Source organism: Erigeron canadensis, chromosome 5 (assembly GCF_010389155.1).
Source record: "Erigeron canadensis isolate Cc75 chromosome 5, C_canadensis_v1, whole genome shotgun sequence".
NCBI classification, from domain to species: domain Eukaryota; kingdom Viridiplantae; phylum Streptophyta; class Magnoliopsida; order Asterales; family Asteraceae; genus Erigeron; species Erigeron canadensis.
Window position 1 is genome coordinate 2,133,754 of NC_057765.1, and position 21,366 is coordinate 2,155,119.

Consider the following 21,366-nt stretch of genomic DNA (forward strand, 5'->3'; position numbering starts at 1 on the left):
AGTCAACCAATTTCATGCAAAACAAAATCTGTCAAGTTGTTCAGAGTGGGCTGGAAGTCATTCTCAGCAGCCAGTCAACTTTAAAATGTGGATCTAAAAGTTCAGCACTAACTATGGTCAACAGAATTGTCAATTGCCATTGGGTATACATAATCGTGATTTGAAAAATGCCTGAACAATACAATGCAGATTGCAGGCCGAATCACATCAAAACTATACATAGAAATCGAATATTACTCAAGACATAGTTATAAAGGCACTTTCGTAGTTCCTAGATAAGAAAATGGCTAAACATATGGGACCATACTTTGGGATTAAATTTCAAGCTCATTAATCAAGAATATTGAGTTTTCATCTCTAAAGTTTGGTAACATTGATTTCCCCTGTTCTTATTTTATTCTGAGCTAACTACCAATTAAGTCCAACAAAAAATGGATCTCAAGAATGCAACCATAAACAAGTTGTAAACTTTCATTTATGCCATTACCAGAGTAGCATTCTGCATTATACCGACACACACCAAAAGCTGCTTTTGAGATGATTTGCTGGTTCATTTGCTCTCGCTGTCATACAGATCTGATCTGAGGATGTTTGTAAAGAAAAACTACATGCCAATACAAGCGAAAAAAATTGTAAAACAAATAAAAAGAAGATCACAGAATATTACAGCCACCAATGATAACTCCCGTCCCTCAAGAAATGTATCAACTATTCCAGTATTTGTATAAGTTTTTTACACAAATAAAAAAAGAAGTACATCCTTCCAGCTCAAGGACGTACCATTTTCGTCATTATCTTTTTCAATATGGAAGTTGAAAATTAGTAACTAACACTTTCTTTCAGTAACTTTATCAAACACTGAAGAATGGACGTGCTGTTGTTTCAAATTGTGGAAAAACTTTATAACAATTATAACAAGCCCTTGAGAAGCTGGAGTTTATAGCCTTCAGTTGTAACAGTTTACTACCTTTTAATCTTATATGACACATATAATGTGAGGTTAATATTTAAGACACGGTAGACCAAGAATTTATTGCAAAATACGTATATAAAACCACTTGCATCAAGATCTCACCTTTGGAAAATAGTCTAATCATTTCAAGAGCATACGTACACAATATTCTATAGATTTTTCAAAAGTTGCAATTTCCCAGTAAGGTTTCACGCTTTGACATCAAGAGTTACCATTAACATGTAACAGAATCTTACTTTAGATATAAAAGAGACTTGACTTAAGAAGTTTTGATGAAAATATATTTGTAGGCTTTGATGGGGGAGTCGGGCAATAACTAATAATCGTTGCATTTTTTTTTATATAATCAGAATGAAAACAGATAACGCCACCCAAGCATAATTAAGAGTACATTATTCAATCTCTACGCCTGTAATTCGCTTTTTATCAGTGGGTATCACATGTGACAATAACAATAAGAAGCAGATAATCGAATCCTTCAAGACTACTAATCAATTTCAAACACATATAAGCATATATAAAGTTATAATCTGCCATAAGTATCTCAAAATCTGGTTTAATAAGGCAAAACAGGAGAAAAAAGGATACACCAAGTAAGATCCATGAGCAAATGCCCCAACCAAAACCGCTGTGAACAATCGATCCCTCAATACTGGTTTATGCTTCAATGTAAGTCGAACTGCAACCCACAAAAAAACAAAACTTAGAGATATAACACCTACGTAGAACTTATGTTGATCAACACAATGTTTACTCATCCTATATTCGTCAATCCGTTTATAACGACACCAGAAACATGACAAACTCATTCTATTTCACATTTAAACCAACGATAGCTACATTTTAAATTTTAACAATCAAGATATTACCTCATAGATTTCACACCTAAAATCTTCATTTTGTTAACAGCATCTGCGAGTCATTTTATCACAACTGAATATCTAAATTTTGTCCTTCTTGCTCATTTCACATATTTTACCTCCAAACACATTTATACAAACCAAAGTTCCAGATACAAGCTCTAAAGTCTAAACCTTTTGGTTTTACTAAACATACCCTTTCAATATGAATTTTCTTTTTTACTTAGCTAGAAGTTTTAAGCCCCGAACAACCATTTGTCAACACACCCATATTTCACAAACAACTACAAGTCATTAACTTTAACGCTACAGAGCTATAATGCTACATACATAAACTATAGTAATTATAACCCCCAAATAATTAGGGTTTACTTAAGTTAAAAAATCTTTATTGGAGATAGAGGTCAAGGCCTAACATAAACCCATACTAAATATTTACTCAAAATCAACTTAACCTAATACACACACATATAACAAATAAAAATATATGTCTTCCAAACAAAATGAACAATTAAAAAAAAAACACTTACTGAGAGGAAGGACAGGAGCATAGATAAGGGGAACCAAAAACTTAAAAGGAGCTCCTTTTGTCTGTCTCATATATACCACCTCCTCCCTTTTTCAATTATCATTATATCCATCCATCCATTCACAAATAATACAAAGTTATAATTAGTATTCATTGATTGATTCATAGATACATATATATCTATAGAGAAAGAGAAAACAAGGTTATACCCATTGGTGGATTGTGAAGATGATGATGATGATGATGACATTGCAGAGGAAAACAATTTAATTGAATATCAAACTTTAGGGATCTTTCAATTCCGCTGATGATGATGATTGATGACTAAAGATATCGACTTTCTTTACCTTTTCTTCAAGAAAATATATATAAAATTAAATTGTGTTTATTATGTTTGCTTACACTAGGTTGAGCAAAAACCAAACCGAAAACAAAAAAAACCATGAAAACCGAAAAACTTGAAAACTGATAAAACAAAAAATTATTGGTTTTGGTTTTTTAAAAATCCAGAGTTATGATTCGATTTTGGTTTCTAATGAAAAACCGAACCTAACGAAAAATATATATTGTTTACTTTATTTTATATTCATATCATTTATTATTAATTTTTGCTAAAAATGTTAATATATTTGCAACTTAGGTGTATATAATAGTATCATTTATATGTTTTAAGTAAAAATATACAACAAGATTGATTTGCTTTAATAGTTGTATAGTTATACAACGTGTAAAACATATAAATAGTTATGTATAAAATTTGTTTGAAGTTTGTACAACTTACTTTTATGGATTTGTTGTCATTGTTGTAGTGTTATTGCTACTAATATTGTTTAGAAAACTTGTTGAAATTAATTATGGTGTAACTATAGGGTATAAACTTATAAACTTTAATCTCAATTTGACGTAAATCACAAGTGGTTAAAAACCGACTAAAGCCGAACCGAAATAGACCCAAACCGAAACCCAATGGTTTTAATTTTCAAAAACCGAATTATAACGGTTCGGTTTCGGTTTTAGTAAAAAACCGAATCAAACCGAACCGTACTCACCAAATGAAAAAAATTTTGTTTGTCGGAAAAATGTTTTGTTTATTGGAAGATATGACTAATATTCAGAGGACTAAAACTAGTTTAGAGCAATAAGGTAAATAAGTGATTTATTTAGGGGTGTTTGGTACGAGTGAATCAAAGAGAATAGAAATGTGATAGAGAATGAATATAGCGGGAAAGAGAATGAGTATTTGGAAAGAGAATGGATTCCGTCGTTTGGTACAAGCAAAGAATGAATATATAAAAAATACAAAATATTAAATTTAATACATATAACATCAATAAAAAAAAAAAAAAAAATTTTCCCATTCCAATCCATTCTCTACACTTTATAGAAAATGGTGGGAATGGAATCGATTCCCACTTCTCGATTCTCTTTCTCATTCTCCATTGCAACCAAACATAAGAAGTATTTCTCGTTCCCTTTCCACCATTTCCATTCTATTGTATCAAACACCACTGGATAGAGGACCTAAATTAGTGTCGTGTTGCTGCCACCACTAATTATTATATTTATATATATATATATACTAGTGCTCAGACCCGTATATTGGACATGTAATCTCAAGATATATAAAAATCTTATAATAATTGTGAAACAAAAAGTGTATGACCAATATCTTAATAAATACGAAAGTTAAAGAAGAAGCATATGAAAATTAACTCCATATAAATATTGATCCAATTTACCCCCTTTTGTTTTCAACTTTAGTTAAATAAAAAGAGAAACAAAAAGTATATGACCAATATCATAACTTAATTAATACGAAAGCTAAAAAAGAAACATATGAAAATTAACTCCATATAAATATCGATTATAGTTTACCCTTTTTTTCAACTTTCGTTGAATATAAAGAGAAACAAAAAATGTAGAGTATATAATTTGAAAAATACATACAAATTCATCAACAAAGACCATCTCGATCGTTTTGATTTTCTTCGGGTTGTTCCACTCTGAAACAGTGTATACATGCACAATACGGAGTCGTTGATGATGGTTAACATGTGTTGGCTTAAGATCTTCAAGATGAACTAATGTAACCTTATTTTTTTGTTGTTGAAGAAGAAGCCATAATGAACCTATAATGGATAACAAATTAAATTAAAAAAATAATAATAACAATAACATAAGAATTAAATGTTAAATAATAATAATAATGATTAAATATGAAGAAAGTATATAAATAAAAATTCTTTTTTTTAAGTAGTCGATTGTAGCTTCTTTTTTTTGCCGTAGGCTTTTTCTTAGGGTTGAGAATATGTGAAAAGTTTTTTAAGCGATATATATCGAGATAATAATAATAACTTTTTTTTATTAAAGGTCGGCCTTTTTTTATTAAATAAATATTAAAAATTTAGAGGATTAATAAGGAGAGAGTATTAGGTTAAAGGAGGTGGATTAGGGGTGCCCACTAATTATTATGTATATATATATATATATATATATATATATATATATATAGGTTTTAAATAAAATAAAACAAGTATTAAAGTAAAGCAAATATAACAATAAGTTTCTCTTCATTGAAAATCACCGTGCATCATGAAAATTATCGTGTATCAATTATTTCGTGAATCTTCGTGCATCAATTTAACCATGATCTAAAGGTCAAGATATTGTTCTATTTGTTTTACTTTAATACTTATTTTACAATATCCAACCCCTATATATATAGTCCATCCGTTCCATATTAAGTGTTTTATTTTGACTTTTGAAGTCCTTTTATTTTAACTTTGGCTGTAAATATTATTATTTGTGTTATATAACACTTGAAATAACATATATATGAATTGAATGAGTTTCAAATATACTTTTCATTGATATAACTTTCATCGACTAATATATAACACAAACAAAGATCTTCATGGTCAAAGTCGAAAGAAAAGGACTTGACCAGTCAAAATAAGACAATTAAAATGGGATTGATGGAGTAACATTTAAAGTCTTTCTTATCTACGGTAGCTATTTTGTCCTCATTTTTCGTTTTAAAATAAAAACCATATTTGCCAGATTTTTTTTTTGAAAGGTGAATTTCGTTGAAAAAACTTTGCGTCGTGATTCGACAGCAGAAGGTCTAGCATACGTTTTCTTAACCGGGTCCGCGCTAAAGAGTCCCCTCGAAGTAGAAATGTCTATTTCAAATACCCGATGTGGGGAAAACCCCTTACTAATCCGCCTGAAGGCATGTCGATTAATAGGGGTAAACCATGTCCTCTCAAACTTGAACCTGGGTATCCCAAGCCAAGCCATCATACCAAGGCTTGAACACAAGACCTCATGCAAAGGGGATGATCTTTCAACCATATTTGCCAGATAAAGACACAAAAGTCGAGCTTGGTGTAGTAGTTTGTGTCTCCACTTGTGGGGTGGGTGGTCACGGAGTTGAAACCTTCTCACTTCCCCCCCCCCTCCCCCCCCCCCCCCCCCCCCCCCCCCCTCTTTTTTTTTTTTGGTTTTTTTTACCTTTACACTTTGTCCTCTCATTTTTTTACTTTCTTTTTCCCCCTTTCCTTTTTTCCTTTTTTCTTTTCTGCCCCTTATATTTGTTTTTTATTATGTCTAGCCTATAACCTTATATAATTTGTGGGTGTGTTCTTTGAAGACTTTTTAACATTTGTTTTTTATACCTTTTTCTACATTTTATATTTTATTTTTTTTTATAAGTTTCTACAATGCTATATATTTGTTTTTTATCCAATTTTTTCTCTTTTTTTCATTATATATTCGTTTTTAGTTTTTTAAACATTTAGGTTTTATACCTTTTTCAGATGTAACATTTGATTTTTTTTTTTATAACTTTTTCATTTGGTTTTTCCCTTTTGTTTTTTTCTGTTTTGTTTTAGTTTTTTCCTTTTGTATAACTAAATGATCAGTTTTTGTATAGTTTTTTATTTCCGTTTTTATCGTTATGTATATATCACCGACGTTACACAAGATCCACGTATTAGGTATCGTTATGTCTCCAGGAGCAACGCCCGGGGTTAAAATTATTGTTTATTAGGATTTAGGTAGACTCGACGGATGGTGGCGTATGTGATGGCGGTGTGGTGGAAAATTTTAAAATAATTGATGTAAAAGTGGTAGTGTTGTTATTTTATGGGTTGAGGCTCTATAGTATAAACTAAATTTTAGGTCCGTATCTAATACAAAATTTTAAAAATTTTAGGGGGTCTGAAAATAATAAAAAACTTTTAAAAATACTTATTATAAAAACAATACCAAACACCCCCTCTTACTCTTTCAAGCTTAAAAACTTAAAATGCTTGTTTATTTTTAAAAATTTTATGGGGTCCCGAAAAAATAAAAAATTAATAATAATGTGAAAATAGAAAGAGAGAAAAGGTTCTAGAATATAAACTGCATATTCACGCTGACAATCCCAATCAAAAATAGAAACGAAAACCTGCGTGAATAAAAAGCATCCTTTTGTGCGTCAATGAAAAGCTAAATACTCCCTATATATACTAACGAAAAAAAAACCTCTTCTATATACCGATTAAATAATTAGTTAACTAAACTCATATTTACGTACTGAAATTCCGTCGTGCGCAATAATAATGGCTCTACCGAATCAACAGAGTGTCGATTGTCCAAGCTTTAAGCTCCTCATTGTCGGCGATGGAGGAACTGGTACGTACGCTCGTCTTAATTATTTGTTTTTAGTGTTTCTGTATATATAATTATATATATATATATACACGTTAGGTTTAATTTGGTATATATATAGCTGCATTGCTATATATAGACTTATAGTATGTATTTATCTATTCATGTTATAATTTGCTATAATAATATATTTGATACGATTGACCTATGTGAACTTCTTAATTATTATATAAATCGGAAAAAATCGTCATTATGTTAATTACTCGTGAATGCAGAATATCTTATTGATAATTTAACGTATACAAACAATCCAGTGGCGGATCCATGAATTCTAGTAAACGGGGGCTGAAAATTACTAGAAGTTTTTCGACTCCGTTCTTTTTTTTTTTAGAAGTTTTTAGGTTGGGGCAAGTATATATTAGTTCATAGTAAATAATAATTTACAAAACCTAACTTGAAAAGAAGAATATATAATTCGACGAGTATATATATATATATATAGATATATACTGTTGAGATTGACATTGTGATTTTATAATGTACTTAATTATGGAGTATATCCTTTTGTATCGTACAGGGAAGACGACCTTCGTTAAAAGGCATCTCACTGGTGAATTTGAGAAGAAGTACGAACGTAAGTTGCTCTTGTGTCCAGCCTTATTGGTTACGAACATTGATAGATAGATACATATTGTATTCACTGTAATTGCTATTATTGGTCTTGTATTGACAACAGCCACTATTGGAGTTGAAGTTCACCCATTGGACTTCACCACAAATCTCGGGAAAGTTCGTTTCTCATGCTGGGATACTGCAGGACAAGAGAAGTTTGGTGGCCTTCGAGATGGTTACTAGTAAGTGTGATGTAGTATTTACGGTTCAGCGTTTTTCATATCTTTTCAACTCACTAAGCATCATGCAAAAAATTCAAGTACATTGAAAATTCGTTTGTAATAAGTTAGATACATGTTTTGTTAATCATAAAATATCTAAATTCTGATTTGCTACTAAAAATACTATGTCTAATGGTTTATGATTGCAGCATCCATGGTCAATGTGCTATTATAATGTTTGACGTCACATCCAGGCAGACTTACAAGAACGTCCCTACATGGCATCATGATCTCTGCAGGTTGGTTCACATCGATCGTGTGCTCTTTGGAACTTATTTGCAGTCCTCTTCTACACATGAAAAGATACTAATTCTGTTGATTATGTTTTATTTAGGGTCTGTGACAATATTCCAATTGTTCTTTGTGGAAACAAGGTTGATGTGAAAAACAGGCAGGTTAAAGCAAAGCAGGTTACGTTCCACAGGAAGAAGAATCTGCAGTACTATGAGATCTCCGCAAAAAGCAACTACAACTTTGAAAAGCCTTTCTTGTACCTTGCCAGGAAGCTTGCTGGGTAGTCATTCATACTCTTCTTTATTTGATTTATTGTTCTTGTATATGAAGTCAGGCTTCTTCATTTATTTCACCTGTTTTTCATATGACCCATCATCATTAAACGAAAACTTGTATTGGCCCGTGATTCTATAAATGGGTTGGGCTGCCTTGATTAATAGTATTGTGTGTTATTAACTTAAATCCCGTATTGGCAGGGACCCTAACCTTCATTTTGTGGAGTCACCTGCCCTCGCTCCTCCAGAATTTCAAATTGACCTTGATGAACGAAAAAGGTAAGGGCTTTAAACTATTTGAAATTTTCTTATACTTCATACTTGTTTATGTAGCTTTTAGTCAATTATCAGATAAGTAATTTGGAACTTGTCAACGGAGAAAGAAGGAAGTGGTCAGTCAAGACGTGTTGTAGTATTTAAGAGTATGGAAACAATATTACTACAATAATAAGGTTTTAAGTTTATCTATTTGGTAATGTGAATCAGCAGCAGTAAAAAAGATAGATTTCTTGTTTCTTTGTGAAATAGTTACATCAAAAAACATAGCATCAAGCAATTGATCGTTACATCAAAAAAAGTCGCATCAAGTAATTGACCCAAGTATAGAAGGAATCTACTGTTACAGTTTTGCACATATCAATAGCCATGAATATATTTTAGGAATACGCAGGATTTGCTGTGTTTCTTTTTGCCTAGAATTAGCGTCCTAGGTAACGGGTCAAAATGGGTCACACTAAGTGCAGACTACAACCTTGATCTGTAGTTGTTTATATTGAGAGATCCATTTGATCTGTTAAGATAGAAATTGCCATCTCTAGCTAGCAAATAGGGATCATTGTTTGAAGTTATATTTGTTTTTTTTTTTATTTTTTGAATGTATCGCTTAGAGCTTTATCTTTTATTTTTTGCCATCAGCTTTATCATTTTGAATTCTTCGGTTAATTTCAGGATTGAAGCAGAGCTTGAAAATAGTATTCGCCAACCATTGCCAGATAATGATGAAGACCTATTCGACTGAGGATGAGAAATTGATTTAGCTTTTTATGAAGAACACTTTCTACTAGTATTATGGCGTTATCTATGTTTGTGACTTGATTTTTTAATTTTGGTTGCAAGATTGCGGTTTAGAAAAAACACAAGTGTGATATATATATATCCTTGATGAGTAGTTAATGAAATCTGGAAGCGTTTCTTTGTCACTTTTCATTCCTTACAAATGGAGATTCAGATGGGGGAGGGGTAACTTATCAATAAAAAAAGGATCATGAAGCCAAGCCTCGGCCAAGTCTGACCACAGGGCTGGTTAGGACTGGGGCCCAACCTCATCAAGCCAAGCCAAGAACCAATCTCGGCATCCATCTCTATTCAGATTTTTTTTTTCAATAATGGATCATGAATGACTCTTAATTAAATGTTTAGCTTGCTTACAGTCTAATTATAGATATGTTATTAACAGAGGTGTTATCAGGAAAAAATTTCAAAGGGGGCAAACTTAAAAAAATTTATGAAAAATAAATCTAAAAGGGGCCAAAATGTTAAAAACCTATAGAAATTTTTTAAAAATTTATGAAAAATTTAAAAATACATGACAAAATTTAAATTTGGAGGGGAGCATTGGACCCCCTTGCCCCCCCTTTAGTACCGCCCCTGGTTATTAACCTAATTATTATGAAGAAGCAATTTTCTAAACAACATCAAAAGCCACTTAGAGACGACATAATTGTGTCTGTTTATCCACACATCGGAGGGAGTGGTTACCATTCTTCCCCCACCACTAACCACTAAAATTTTGTCACATCATTTTACTCCATTCTTCCTACATCTTCCCCAAATCATTGGCGACACTTTCCCTCATCTCCACCTCATCATTTCTTTTTCATTTATTTTTAATACTATTTCATTTATTTTTTATTTATTTTTAATACTATATAAATTTAAAAACTATATTAAATAACAACATTAAACATTCATTAAAAAGTATAACAAATAACATTAAAATACTTAAAAAGAAAAACACACATTTCCTACAAATATAAAAAAAAACCGAAAAAAAAATTACCAAAAAAAAAGTTACCGAAAAAAAAAACTAAAAGTTACATTTCCATCCGTACTTTTCTGCGATTTCACGTTTCTCTTGAAGAATGAGTTCGAGTTGATACGGACCGGTAATGTGAGCATGAGAGTCGGTAAAAAACTTCAAATTCGTTTGTCGAGACTTCGACTTCGAGGCATCGATTTGTGTAGCCCAAAAATCTTTCGCCAATTGATCCTTTTCGCGCTTAAGCACTAAATAATCACGCTTTTTGTGCGTGTAGGCGCTAATATCATCGGCTACAATATCATGAGAGGAGGAAGTCGCGGTTTGCTTTTTTCTTGACTTGGAGGAAGAAACAAAGGGAGGAGATGGGTCTTTGTTCATGTCGGGAAGGATGTTCTCATTGCTAGCCGAATCATACTCCGTCGACTTTCTTTTTGAAGAAGAACTAGCCGCCTTATTTGTGATTCCCGCGGCCGCCAAAATGTCGGCAAAACACTCTTGATCTTTCCATTTGTCGTGAGTATTCACGACCTTCCATGCTTCCATATGACCAATATCTTTTTTGGTTCGCTTCTTGTACAATCTCATCGCCTCATTTTGAACGTCCAAATCGTTGCACCCGCTACCCTTGGCTCGTTTCTACAAAAGACATATAAAGAGTATTACGTAAGTATATATAAAAAGTATTACATAATTATATATGAGAAAAGTGAGTATGGGGCTGTTATGCACCCAACTTGGGTGAAAAACCCCTCACATACCAATATTTTAATATTTTGAATAAATGCTTAGCCCCCCATGATTTTTATGATTTAAAAAAAGGTATGTGAGAGGTTTTTTACCCAACTTAGGTGCCTAACAGCCTCATATTCCCTTCCCCCATTATATATATATATATTAAGTATTACGTAAGTATATATAAAAAGTAGTTACCACTTTGATGTGAATACCGTTGTAGAGACCAAAAGCCGCATTCATCGTTTTCCACTTTGGCAAAATACCATGGACGGTTCATGTAGTGCCGCCCATTTGACTAGCATAATGCTCGAGAACCCGCTTCCAAAAACCTTCCGCTTTTTGCTCATTCCCAAATTTTTTACATTCCGAAATTTGGATCCAAGCTTGAGCCAACGCAACCTCTTGTTCGTCATTTCAACTCTCACGTTTTTTTGGGCCTTCCTTTTTCTTTCCACGCGCGTCAACTTCTTGAATCTCCTCATCTTCATCTTCATCTTGGTCTTGATTAACATATAAATAAAATGTGTGTGTATATATATATAAGTAAACATATAAATAAAATGTGTATATATATTTATAAGTAAACACATAAATAAAATGTGTGTATATATATATAAGTAAACATATAAATAAAATATGCATATATATATATATACAAGTAAACATATAAATTTGTAAAAATAGTATATAAAAATATGATAAAAAGTATATGTTTACCATTTGGTTCTTGAGTTTCGGGTATAATGTCCTCGAGAGTGTCGTCTTGGTCGAGCCCCCATGGCGTGAAGTTTCTAGCATCCTTTGGCGGAGGTGGAGCCATATTAAACGCGTAATTAGGAGAAGCGGGTTGTGGGATGTAAGAAGAGGAAGAAGATTGAGAAAATTGTTGAAAAATATTGTGAGATTGAGAGTATGGTTGATTTTGTATAGGTTGAAAGTATTGTTGATTTTGATTAGGTTGAGAGTATGGTTGATTTGAGGGAGATTGAGAATATTGTTAATTAAGAATAGGTTGAGAAAAGTGTAGATTTGAAAGGGGTTGATTTTGAATAGGTTGATTTGGGAGAGGTTGAGGGAAATTAAACAAATGATTTCGATTATTCTTAGGAAAGGGGCTTTTTTCTAGTTTTATTTGGATCCATTTTGTATAAAATTGGTGAAGAAATAAGAAGAAGAAGATGAGAAATGGTAGAATTGTTGTGTGTTTTGTGTTAAAAAGGTTGTATATATATAGTGAAAAAGGTAAAGGTTAATAAAAAAAATAAAATAATTTTTTTTTATTTTAAAAAAAAAAACGGTCGTGAGACCCGTTGGTGGGGGGTCCCACGTGTTTGACCAACCAATCACAAGCCTTCTCTCTTCTTTCCCCCTTTCTCTTTCTTCCTTCCCCCATCGGGGTTCTTCCCCCATTTTCCTTCTCTCTCTCTCCTGCGGTAAAGCGCCGGCAACGGCGTGCCCGCCCGGCCCCGCGACCCCGATTGCATTTCCCCACTTCCACTCCCTCCCCTCTAATAAAGTTTGCACAGACCCACAGTATACAAGCTCAAGTTGAGAACTGTTGTCGGATCAAAGTCCAACAAGTTTCTTAATTACTTGATATCCTTAATCAGTCCAACGCCTTCACCTGCATACATGACCATGCTTTCAATATCACCCGCTGCCTTCTTGTTTGGCACTGTACCAGCAAATCGACAAACGTCTTTCTCTTGTATACGAAGGACAATATTTAAGTCAATCATAAACGAAGTTTTGTGTCACCACCAAATTACTCCAAAAAACACAGTTTTGTGTCAGATTTTTAATTCTGCAAATATCAACTGGTGTTAAATTCTCTTCATTGCATTCGGTATTAAAACCCTAGAATTTTTGGAGAACTCGAATTTAAGCAAATTAAACCTTATTTGAGTGAATTTTTAAAAATCTTTTGCTATTATGTCACAAAAATAAATGCTATTATGTCACATAAATAAAAAAATTTAAAACCTTATTTGGGAATGGAGAAGGTAATGCAAATAATCTTGGTGCTATGTTTGCTGTGGCTTTGGGAAAAGAAAATGTTGAGACCATTCCTACGTTGAATAAGGTGGACAATGCTGATCAGAATAATGCTAAAGCACAAACGGAAGGGGAGGATGAGAAAGATGATCATGGGAAACAGGATGATAACAATGGGAAGGGTGTTAATAAAGAGGAAATCGAGAAGCAATCCTATAATGCTAATATTCTCAGAAAGGAGAAACAGGTACAAAGGTGATTTTTCCGACATTGGTTATAGAAGAAACTATGGAAGGAGCTGACTTGGGTAATCGCCTAGCAACCTAGCGTTCTCTATTGTTGAAACGTATGTTAAAAACACATGGGCAAAGTTTGGGATTCAAAAGGTGATGATAAATACATATGGCTTTTTCTTTTTTAAGGTTGGAACAAAAAAAGGTATGGAACAAGGTCCTTAATTGGTTAATCAGATCAACTCCTCCTAAATGTCTAGTCACCAAAGGTAAGCTCAACTAAACAAGAAGCAACTTCCGTTCCTACATAATGTACCTCTTGTTGCTTTTACCGAGGAGGGACTTAGTATGATTGCTACCAGATTAGGTAAACGCATTATGTTGGATGCCTTTACTAGTAGCATGTGTTTGGATTCATTGGGTAGAAGTAGCCCGAGCTATAATTAATTATAGGTTAATATTATAAACTTTATAATAAATACAGATATATATTGGTTTGAAGATAACTAAAAAAATAACCAAAAGGATAAAAATACTCTAAATAGCATGCACACGACTACACGAGGGACTTGAAGAAGCAAATGTAACCGTGGCTAATCACGGACTATTGGTGATAAAGAAAACCATAAAAATATATATATATATATACAAAGTTAAAAGTCAAATTTTAATATTTTACAAACTACATGAACGATTTATGACAAACTGCAAATTCACACGTTAAGACTAAGAGGAGTGGAGGGTTAAGGGAATCTCTTCCACTCCATTCATGACAAGTGTCTACTACCAATCATAAGGGGCATCCCTCATTCCTTTGGGGTGGAGGAATGCCCCTAAAACATTCCTTTTATATATAAATAAGTATATATATATAAATAAAGTTAGTTTTAAAAAAAAATAAAAATTGAATAAAGGGTTGTTGGTATCTTCAAAAGCGGCAGGCAAAATGACAAATTGGGTAAGTTGGCACACTAGATGTAGCTGCAGGCAAAATGACAAATTGAATAAAGTGTTTCCACTGTTCTCATCAGAGTGTTACCATGTACTACTGATCATATATATATATATATGATCATATATATCCTCTTTTGTGTCATACAGGGAAGACTACCTTCCTAAAAAGGCATCTCACTGGTGAATTTCAGAGCAGATATGAACGTAAGTTATTCTCTGTGTCCAGCCTTATTTAGCAACATAGATAGATAGATAGATAGATAGATATAATATTTACGTATACTATGTATATATTTGCTACAATCAATTGGTCATGTCTGATTGTTACTGCATTGCAAACAACCACTGTTGATATTGAAATTCAACCTTTGGACTTCTACACAAACCGCGGGAAAATTCGTTTCGTTTGCTGGGGAAATACTACGTCTACAAGTCTTGGTGACCTTCGAGATGGTATCTAGTAAGTGAAATCGATCAAATTAAGTATTCAAGGTTCATAGACCGGTTGTTTTTCTTTAGAATCAGTGACAGCTGCATGGAAGCGAATGGTGACCACGGCCCATTCACAATGTCTACAAAAGTCTATGTTTCTAGTACTATTTTTATTTATTAGTTTAGTCCAAAATTAATTCATAAATTCCTCATCGGTTCCTCTAAACCTCAATTGCTGGCTTACGCCACTGTGTACAATTGCATTCACTTATTAAGTGGAGATTTTTTTCAAAAGAAAAAATGGCAATATATATTTGACTTCAATGGCAAGTTGTCAACTATATTTTTTTATACATACATGTGGGGTTTTTGAGGTAACAAGAATCTTGCTTTTTTGATGGTAATTGACCTTAAATTCTTGTCCCACATTGATATGGGTAAAAAACTACCGTGGTGGGTTGCCTATATAAATAGGAGTTATTAGTTTGTTCTTGTCCTTCATTTTTGTGAGAAATTTTTGAGAGGTGAGAGTTTCTTGTAAGAGTGAAATTCGGTGAGGGATTATAGATTGTCGAGAGTGAGCGTATCCATTCTTGTAATCCATTTGTAGTGATTTTGTGGTAGTGGATTAGACCTTTTGAGTTGAACAAGTAAAAATTATGTCATTTGCTTTTTCTTGTTTACATTACTATTGGTTATCATGTTCATTTCTTTCATTGCGGTGATCGATCCCGCCAACACTTTTCACATTACTTTTTTCTTAATGGTTGCGCTTCGAGCGACAATGGCAGTAGCCCACATGGTGATGTCTTGGCCAGCTGTGGGTAGTGCATTGTCTAAACTGGGCTCCTCTACTTTTTTCTGGCTAAGACTTCCAAGGAAAAACTCGCAAAGGCTCCTAAACCACCGGAAATCATTTACAAAAAGATCCGCCTACATTAGCACAGGTTGGAACCTCCCACCTATGGGATAAAACCCCGGGGATTCAAGCGAGTTGTTCTGGCCATCATTGTATTCAGATGTTTCCTTGAAGTTCTATACCTTTCCCTACAAGTTGAAATTTCGTTGTTAAACACGAAAAGGTTATTACAATCTTTGATTTGTTACTAACTATAATATACCTTATGGTTTATGATTGCAGCATCAATGGTCAATGTGCTATTATAATGTTTGATGTCACAGACAGGCAGACTTACAGGAACGTCCCTACATGGCATTATGCTCTCTACAGGTTGATTCACATTGATCCTGTGCTCTTGGGAACTTATTTGCGTTCTTCTTCTACACATGAAAAGATGCTAACTATACGATTATGTTTTGTATAGGGTCTGTGAAAATATTCCAATTGTTCTTTGTGGAAACAAGGTTGATGTGACGCACAGACGGGTTAAAGCAAAGCAGGTTACGTACCACAGGAAGAAGAACCTGCAGTACTATGAGATCTCTGTGAAAATCAACTACAATTTTGAAAAGCCTTTCTTATACCTTGCCAGGAAGCTTGCTAGGTAGTCATTCATACTCTTTCTTGTTTAATTTTATAATCTTAATTATACATAAGAAGTATATTAGTATCAATTTAGAAAATTAAAGTTTCAAAGTGTATGATCTATTGTTTTTGTATATGCAGTCAAGGCTTGTTCATTTATTTCATCTATTTTTCATATGACCCACCACCATTAAAAGACAATTTACATTGGCCCGTAACTCTATAAATGGGTTGGGTTGCCTTCATCGCTAGTATTACGTGTTATTAACTCACATCTCTTATTGGCAGGGACCCTAATCTTCATTTTGTGGAGTCACCTGCCCTCGCTCCTCCAGAAGTTCACATTGACATTGAAGCACAAAAAAGGTATGGGCTTTCATACCATAAAGTATTTGAGATTTGCGTATATGTCAAACTTGTTTATGTCAAATATCAGATAAGTAATTCGGAATTTGGTCATTCAAGACGTGTTTTAGTATTTAAGAGTATGAAAACAATAGTATGATTTAAGTTATCGATTTGGTATCACATGGTGATGTGAATCATCAGCAGTATAAAAGAAAGATATGTCTTGTTTATTTGTGAAATAGTTATATCAAATAATGTAGCATCAAGTAATTGACAGTTACATCAAAAACCGAGGCATCAAGTAATGGACCCGAATATAGAAAGAATATAGAGTTACAGTTTTGCACATATCAATAGCCATGAATTTAATTTAGGAAGATGCAGGACTTGCTGTGTTTCTTTTTGCCTAGAATTAACGGCCAAGGTAACGAGCCAATATGGGCAGAATCAGGTTGACCCACACTACACATTTATTTAAAACTCCTATTACCTTTGTTTAGGAGGAAAATAACGTGAAGACTGAGTACAAACTCGATCTGTATCAGTAGTTGCATATATCGAGTTCCATTTTTGATCTGTTCAGATAGAAGTTTCCATCTCTAGCTAACAAATTGGGATCATTGTTTGACGTTATGCTTGTTATCTTTTGTGTGTGTTTTGCTTAGACCTTTATCTTTTATGATCGTTAGCGTTTTTAGATTGATGTGTTGTGGTGGTGAGTAATAAGATAAATTGTCTTCGGTTGATTTCAGGATTGAAGCAGAGATTGAAAATGGTATTAACGAACCATTGCAAGATGATGAAGATATACCGGAGTACTAAGGATGAGAAATTGATTTAGGTTTTTGTGAAGAATACTTTCTACTAGTATTCCTGTGTTATCTATGTTTCTGACTTTATTTTTGGGTTTGGGTTGCATTGTTGCAATATTGCGGCATAGAAAAACATACATGTGATACATATCTTGATGAGTAGTTTGAAAATCTTGAAACGTTCCTTTGTCAATTTTTGTTGCTCAAAAATGGAGATACAGATGTGTGTGTGTGTGGGGGGGGGGGGGGGGGGGGGGGTAACGTAACAATAAAGCCAAGCCTCGGTCAAGTCTGACCAGTAAGACTTTATCGGGCTGGTGGGGTTGGGACCCAACCTCATCAAGCCCAAGCCAAGAACCAGTCTTGGCCAAGTCTGATCCGTCCATCACTATTCATATTTATTTAGCAAATAGGGATCATTGTTTGAAGTTATATTTGTTATCTTTATTTAATGCATCTTTTTGCTTATATTTTACTCCGTATGATTGTTATTGTTTTTAGATTGATGTGTTGTGGTGGTGAAGGGTATCTGCTTTTTATGTTTCCTAGCTAAAAGCCAGTCTTTTCACTACATGGAAGGAGTTCCATGAGAATCCTACAGTACATTTGCTTTAAAGAAATGTATCTGGTACTTACAATTTTCAATATGAAAGTAGTTTGAATTACTACGTGCGACAGATGTTTTTTCAAGCGTGTCAACTAGATAGACCTTAAGAAGGTCTTCCTTACCAAGTGTTTAGTCTGCATATGGTGATTTTATAGTCTAAGCCAAATTAAATTTTTTTTGTTATTACATATGACAAGCATGCAAGAAGTACCACAAGAAGTTAGATACTTATAAAGTCTAATGCTAAAGTCCAACGTTCTTATCATGTTACAGTGATTTAATAAAAGGGTTCATTACTTTTCTTGCCAAACATACTTCTACCATATGTCGCAATAATCAAGTCTGCAACAAGAGGAAACTGTAAGGTCACAAAGGAAGTGATTGGTAAACATGTCAATGCAGCTATGGGAGCAAGAATGCTTTTGTTTCTTTGGCCAAAAACAAGGAACAAGGTTGCACCAAATGCTACGATCATGGCTGATGTGGAGATGAACAAGGTGACAAGACCAATTAGCAACTTTGTAGGCAACTTGTAGAGAAAGTCTTCCTCGGCAAAACGTGTAGTAAGGATGGATAAAAACATTAACAATGATGTGACAGATGTGAACAATGATATGGCATCTGATATTGCAAATGTGGTGAAGGCAGCTTCGCTAGTGAATATTGGGATACCAGACGTTTGATCGTTCCCTCCTGGCACTGTGATAGCTGCTGCAAACATGATTGTGGTGATTAATGCAGCCGTAATTGTGTAAGACTCTGCGGTGGCCTTCATCCATTTCTCTCCCTCAATCAGCAGATCCTTGTGCTCTCTTGTAAATACCATTTGAGGTGTTTCTTCAAAAGCGTTCTTTTGTATGATGTTTAAAGGGCATACAAATCCTTTAACTTCCTATATAAGATTAGATTATAGTTGTTAACCAACTTAATTACATTGTGCCATAAACAAATAGTCATATTGAAATAAATAAAAAAAAAGTCATTCATACCTTAAACCATTGTAGTTCACGTTGTACTTGTAAAGCTGCACCAGATATGAGATTCAGTTTGTTGGTTGGTGCCAATGTTGCAGCCAAATGCAATAAATTGTTCCCTGATGAGTCTTTAATCGTTTTATAAATATTTCTACGTACGTCACTCATTTGATATAGTAAATTGTAAACCTTATCTGAACGATTTAGCACAGCATATTGAATAATGTTGTGACCATCTTCATTCACACTCCAAGTTGCTTCTGGTATATAATACACAACCTCTGTTACAAATTCGTATGCATTTTTTCGTGTGGCTTCAAATATTGGCTTGGTATAATATTGATGGAGAGTGTTGGAGTCCTTGGAAAGTATGAGATTACATACTTTTATTAAAAAACGTATCGATGGTGGCTTTAACACAGGAACGATCCGCATCCATAATGGCCTCACTGCATAAACACAAATAAACATCTTAAAGCAAAGGAATATAGCTTATTATGTCTTCAAGATAGAAATAGAAAGTTGGTTACAATCTCAAAACATATAAAATAACACCAACAATATTTTTCCCAAATATTGGGTTCGCTTGGGAGGTTTTGAGCGATAGCCATCAGCACTGCATCACTATGAATGGTATGACATCTATTTAGCACACGCCCCGCTGACTCTGCAAATATTCCAAAAATTAGTTGTACTTATTACCAACCAACTACTAGAACTTCAAACCAAATTAACAAACACCTACTAAAATCCTTTGAAGATATAGCATTAACCAGAAGCTCATCGCCATCAAACAAAGTACCCATCTCTCTGTCATCAGAATTAGTCTGTTCCAACAGAAACAAATATGTGTCGACATGCATATTTGAAAAGGCTCGGGCTAGTGGTGTGTGGCCCTCATTGTCTTTGGCAAACAATAATTCTGGGAAGTTTTTAACCAAGATCTTAGCAGCATCCAGGTTACCAACAATGGCAGCACTATGAAGTAGGGTGCTTCCATCAGAATTACGCACATCCAATATAGGGGTGCTATCTGGTGCCAGGCACAATAAATTCTGTAAAAACTCTTTATTTTTAGTACTACCAACGGCTACATGGAGAGCAGTGTCGCCATTTACAGTGAGCTTGTCAGTCACTTTAACATGGACACCAGCCAGTATCTCCAGAATGAAATCAATGTTCTGATATATAGTAACTTCATACAACTTGCGAAGCGTGTCTGCTCTAATTTTTTCATCCGCTTCTTCCTTTTCTCTGTGTTTTCTCTTTTCTTCTTCATCGGATATTGCAACTTCAGACAGTGAATTCATTTGTATTGCTGATTTTGCGTCTCTTTGTTTTATTGTTTCGTTTTTTTCATTTAAATCATCTGCATTGTTAATTGGCATGAACTAATTAATATAAAACTACGTACATTGTGCCCTGCTTATCATTGTGTGACATGAACTTAAAAGTGTGTCACATATTATATATAGCATTTTACTCTTTCGAATAAATCACAAACAGATCATTAATGTTATGTAAATTTGTTAATCCACCTGAGATAAAGCTTTTGTGGAATCAGCAGAAAGGTAAAGAGATCGAATGAATGTACCACTTGACGAGGCTGCTTGAAGAGGACCATAGATAGTCTGCAATCTATCCCACACGTCTTTCGCAGTGAAGTCTGCGTTTGTTTTGAAACAACTGACGACGTACCTTAGCGCTTGTTCAGAGAGAACCAAAAATCCACCCTTTCACGAGTGCATCTGAGCGCCTCCACAACATGTAATCGCCCATTTTTTCCTTCCCTGAAGCACTACTACTGGTTTCAGATCGGCTATTTGTATTATTATTATTGATAAAACCAAGCATATCATGACTCTCAATGAGATTATACATTTGTGTTTTCCATAACCCGTACATTTCCCTACCACTCAGCTTCACTGTAACAAAGCTCGGGGCAGAAACATGACATGGATACGGATATGGATATGTGCTGCACGACATATATGGTTGATGAATTTATACTGTACTAATTAATAATATACTAATGAGTGTAATTTTTTAATATAGATATATATAGGTATATATGTTCTTTTCTTGCTAGCTACGTAGTTATTAATCAAAAAACTAAAAATCTTGTCATATTCAACAAGACAAATAGCATATGAGAATCCTAGATTACATTCGCTTTGAAGAAATGTATCTGGTACTTCAAATTTGCAAAAAGAAAAAGGGATTTGTGCTAAAGCACAAATTTTGTATGCACGTTGGCTCTATTTAAGATTTCCCATAGAAAAAGGGTCAAAATCTAAATTTTATTATGGATTTTTAAAGTTTTGTAGAT

The 21,366-nt window shown here is 33.7% G+C and overlaps 4 protein-coding genes across 4 annotated transcripts; 2 read left to right on the forward strand and 2 right to left on the reverse strand.

Moving 5' to 3' along the window:
- Positions 1-307: 307 nt before the first annotated feature.
- Positions 308-2,725, reverse strand: LOC122600792. Its single transcript, XM_043773553.1, has 4 exons — positions 2,572-2,725; positions 2,364-2,449; positions 1,562-1,652; positions 308-581 (listed from the first exon to the last, which is right to left on the reverse strand). The coding sequence occupies exons 1-4, from the start codon at positions 2,610-2,612 to the stop codon at positions 551-553; spliced, it is 249 nt and encodes an 82-aa protein (XP_043629488.1). The 5' UTR covers positions 2,613-2,725; the 3' UTR covers positions 308-550.
- A 4,113-nt stretch (positions 2,726-6,838) lies between these two features.
- LOC122599555 (GTP-binding nuclear protein Ran1A-like) lies at positions 6,839-9,855 on the forward strand. Its single transcript, XM_043772078.1, has 7 exons — positions 6,839-7,042; positions 7,596-7,652; positions 7,755-7,872; positions 8,061-8,150; positions 8,246-8,425; positions 8,622-8,699; positions 9,369-9,855. The coding sequence occupies exons 1-7, from the start codon at positions 6,970-6,972 to the stop codon at positions 9,436-9,438; spliced, it is 666 nt and encodes a 221-aa protein (XP_043628013.1). The 5' UTR covers positions 6,839-6,969; the 3' UTR covers positions 9,439-9,855.
- Positions 9,856-14,662: 4,807 nt separating this feature from the next.
- LOC122599496 (GTP-binding nuclear protein Ran1A-like) lies at positions 14,663-17,649 on the forward strand. Its single transcript, XM_043772021.1, has 5 exons — positions 14,663-14,838; positions 15,952-16,041; positions 16,136-16,315; positions 16,585-16,662; positions 17,397-17,649. The coding sequence occupies exons 1-5, from the start codon at positions 14,663-14,665 to the stop codon at positions 17,464-17,466; spliced, it is 594 nt and encodes a 197-aa protein (XP_043627956.1). The 3' UTR covers positions 17,467-17,649.
- Positions 17,650-18,223: 574 nt separating this feature from the next.
- LOC122602242 (ankyrin repeat-containing protein ITN1-like) lies at positions 18,224-19,861 on the reverse strand. Its single transcript, XM_043774953.1, has 3 exons — positions 19,783-19,861; positions 19,053-19,704; positions 18,224-18,955 (listed from the first exon to the last, which is right to left on the reverse strand). Exons 2-3 carry the CDS (start codon positions 19,506-19,508, stop codon positions 18,341-18,343), a joined length of 1,071 nt encoding a protein of 356 aa, XP_043630888.1. The 5' UTR covers positions 19,509-19,704; positions 19,783-19,861; the 3' UTR covers positions 18,224-18,340.
- Positions 19,862-21,366: the final 1,505 nt, after the last annotated feature.

What these genes read in the sequence shown, in the direction of transcription:
- LOC122599496 (XM_043772021.1), top strand. Translation starts at nt 14,663, where the DNA reads ATGTATATATTTGCTACAATCAATTGGTCATGTCTGATTGTTACTGCA. An exon ending in TGGCATTATGCTCTCTACAG is followed by an intron (nt 16,042 to 16,135) that starts GTTGATTCACAT and finishes TGTTTTGTATAG; the next exon opens with GGTCTGTGAAAATATTCCAA. An exon ending in GACATTGAAGCACAAAAAAG is followed by an intron (nt 16,663 to 17,396) that starts GTATGGGCTTTC and finishes GGTTGATTTCAG; the next exon opens with GATTGAAGCAGAGATTGAAA.
- LOC122602242 (XM_043774953.1), bottom strand. Translation starts at nt 19,508, where the DNA reads ATGTTTATTTGTGTTTATGCAGTGAGGCCATTATGGATGCGGATCGTT. An exon ending in GTGAACTACAATGGTTTAAG is followed by an intron (nt 18,956 to 19,052) that starts GTATGAATGACT and finishes AATCTTATATAG; the next exon opens with GAAGTTAAAGGATTTGTATG.
- LOC122600792 (XM_043773553.1), bottom strand. Translation starts at nt 2,612, where the DNA reads ATGTCATCATCATCATCATCATCTTCACAATCCACCAATGG. An exon ending in TGCTCCTGTCCTTCCTCTCA is followed by an intron (nt 1,653 to 2,363) that starts GTAAGTGTTTTT and finishes TGTGGGTTGCAG; the next exon opens with TTCGACTTACATTGAAGCAT. An exon ending in GCTCATGGATCTTACTTGGT is followed by an intron (nt 582 to 1,561) that starts GTATCCTTTTTT and finishes AAACATCCTCAG; the next exon opens with ATCAGATCTGTATGACAGCG.
- LOC122599555 (XM_043772078.1), top strand. Translation starts at nt 6,970, where the DNA reads ATGGCTCTACCGAATCAACAGAGTGTCGATTGTCCAAGCTTTAAGCTC. An exon ending in ATTTGAGAAGAAGTACGAAC is followed by an intron (nt 7,653 to 7,754) that starts GTAAGTTGCTCT and finishes TATTGACAACAG; the next exon opens with CCACTATTGGAGTTGAAGTT. An exon ending in GGCCTTCGAGATGGTTACTA is followed by an intron (nt 7,873 to 8,060) that starts GTAAGTGTGATG and finishes TTATGATTGCAG; the next exon opens with CATCCATGGTCAATGTGCTA.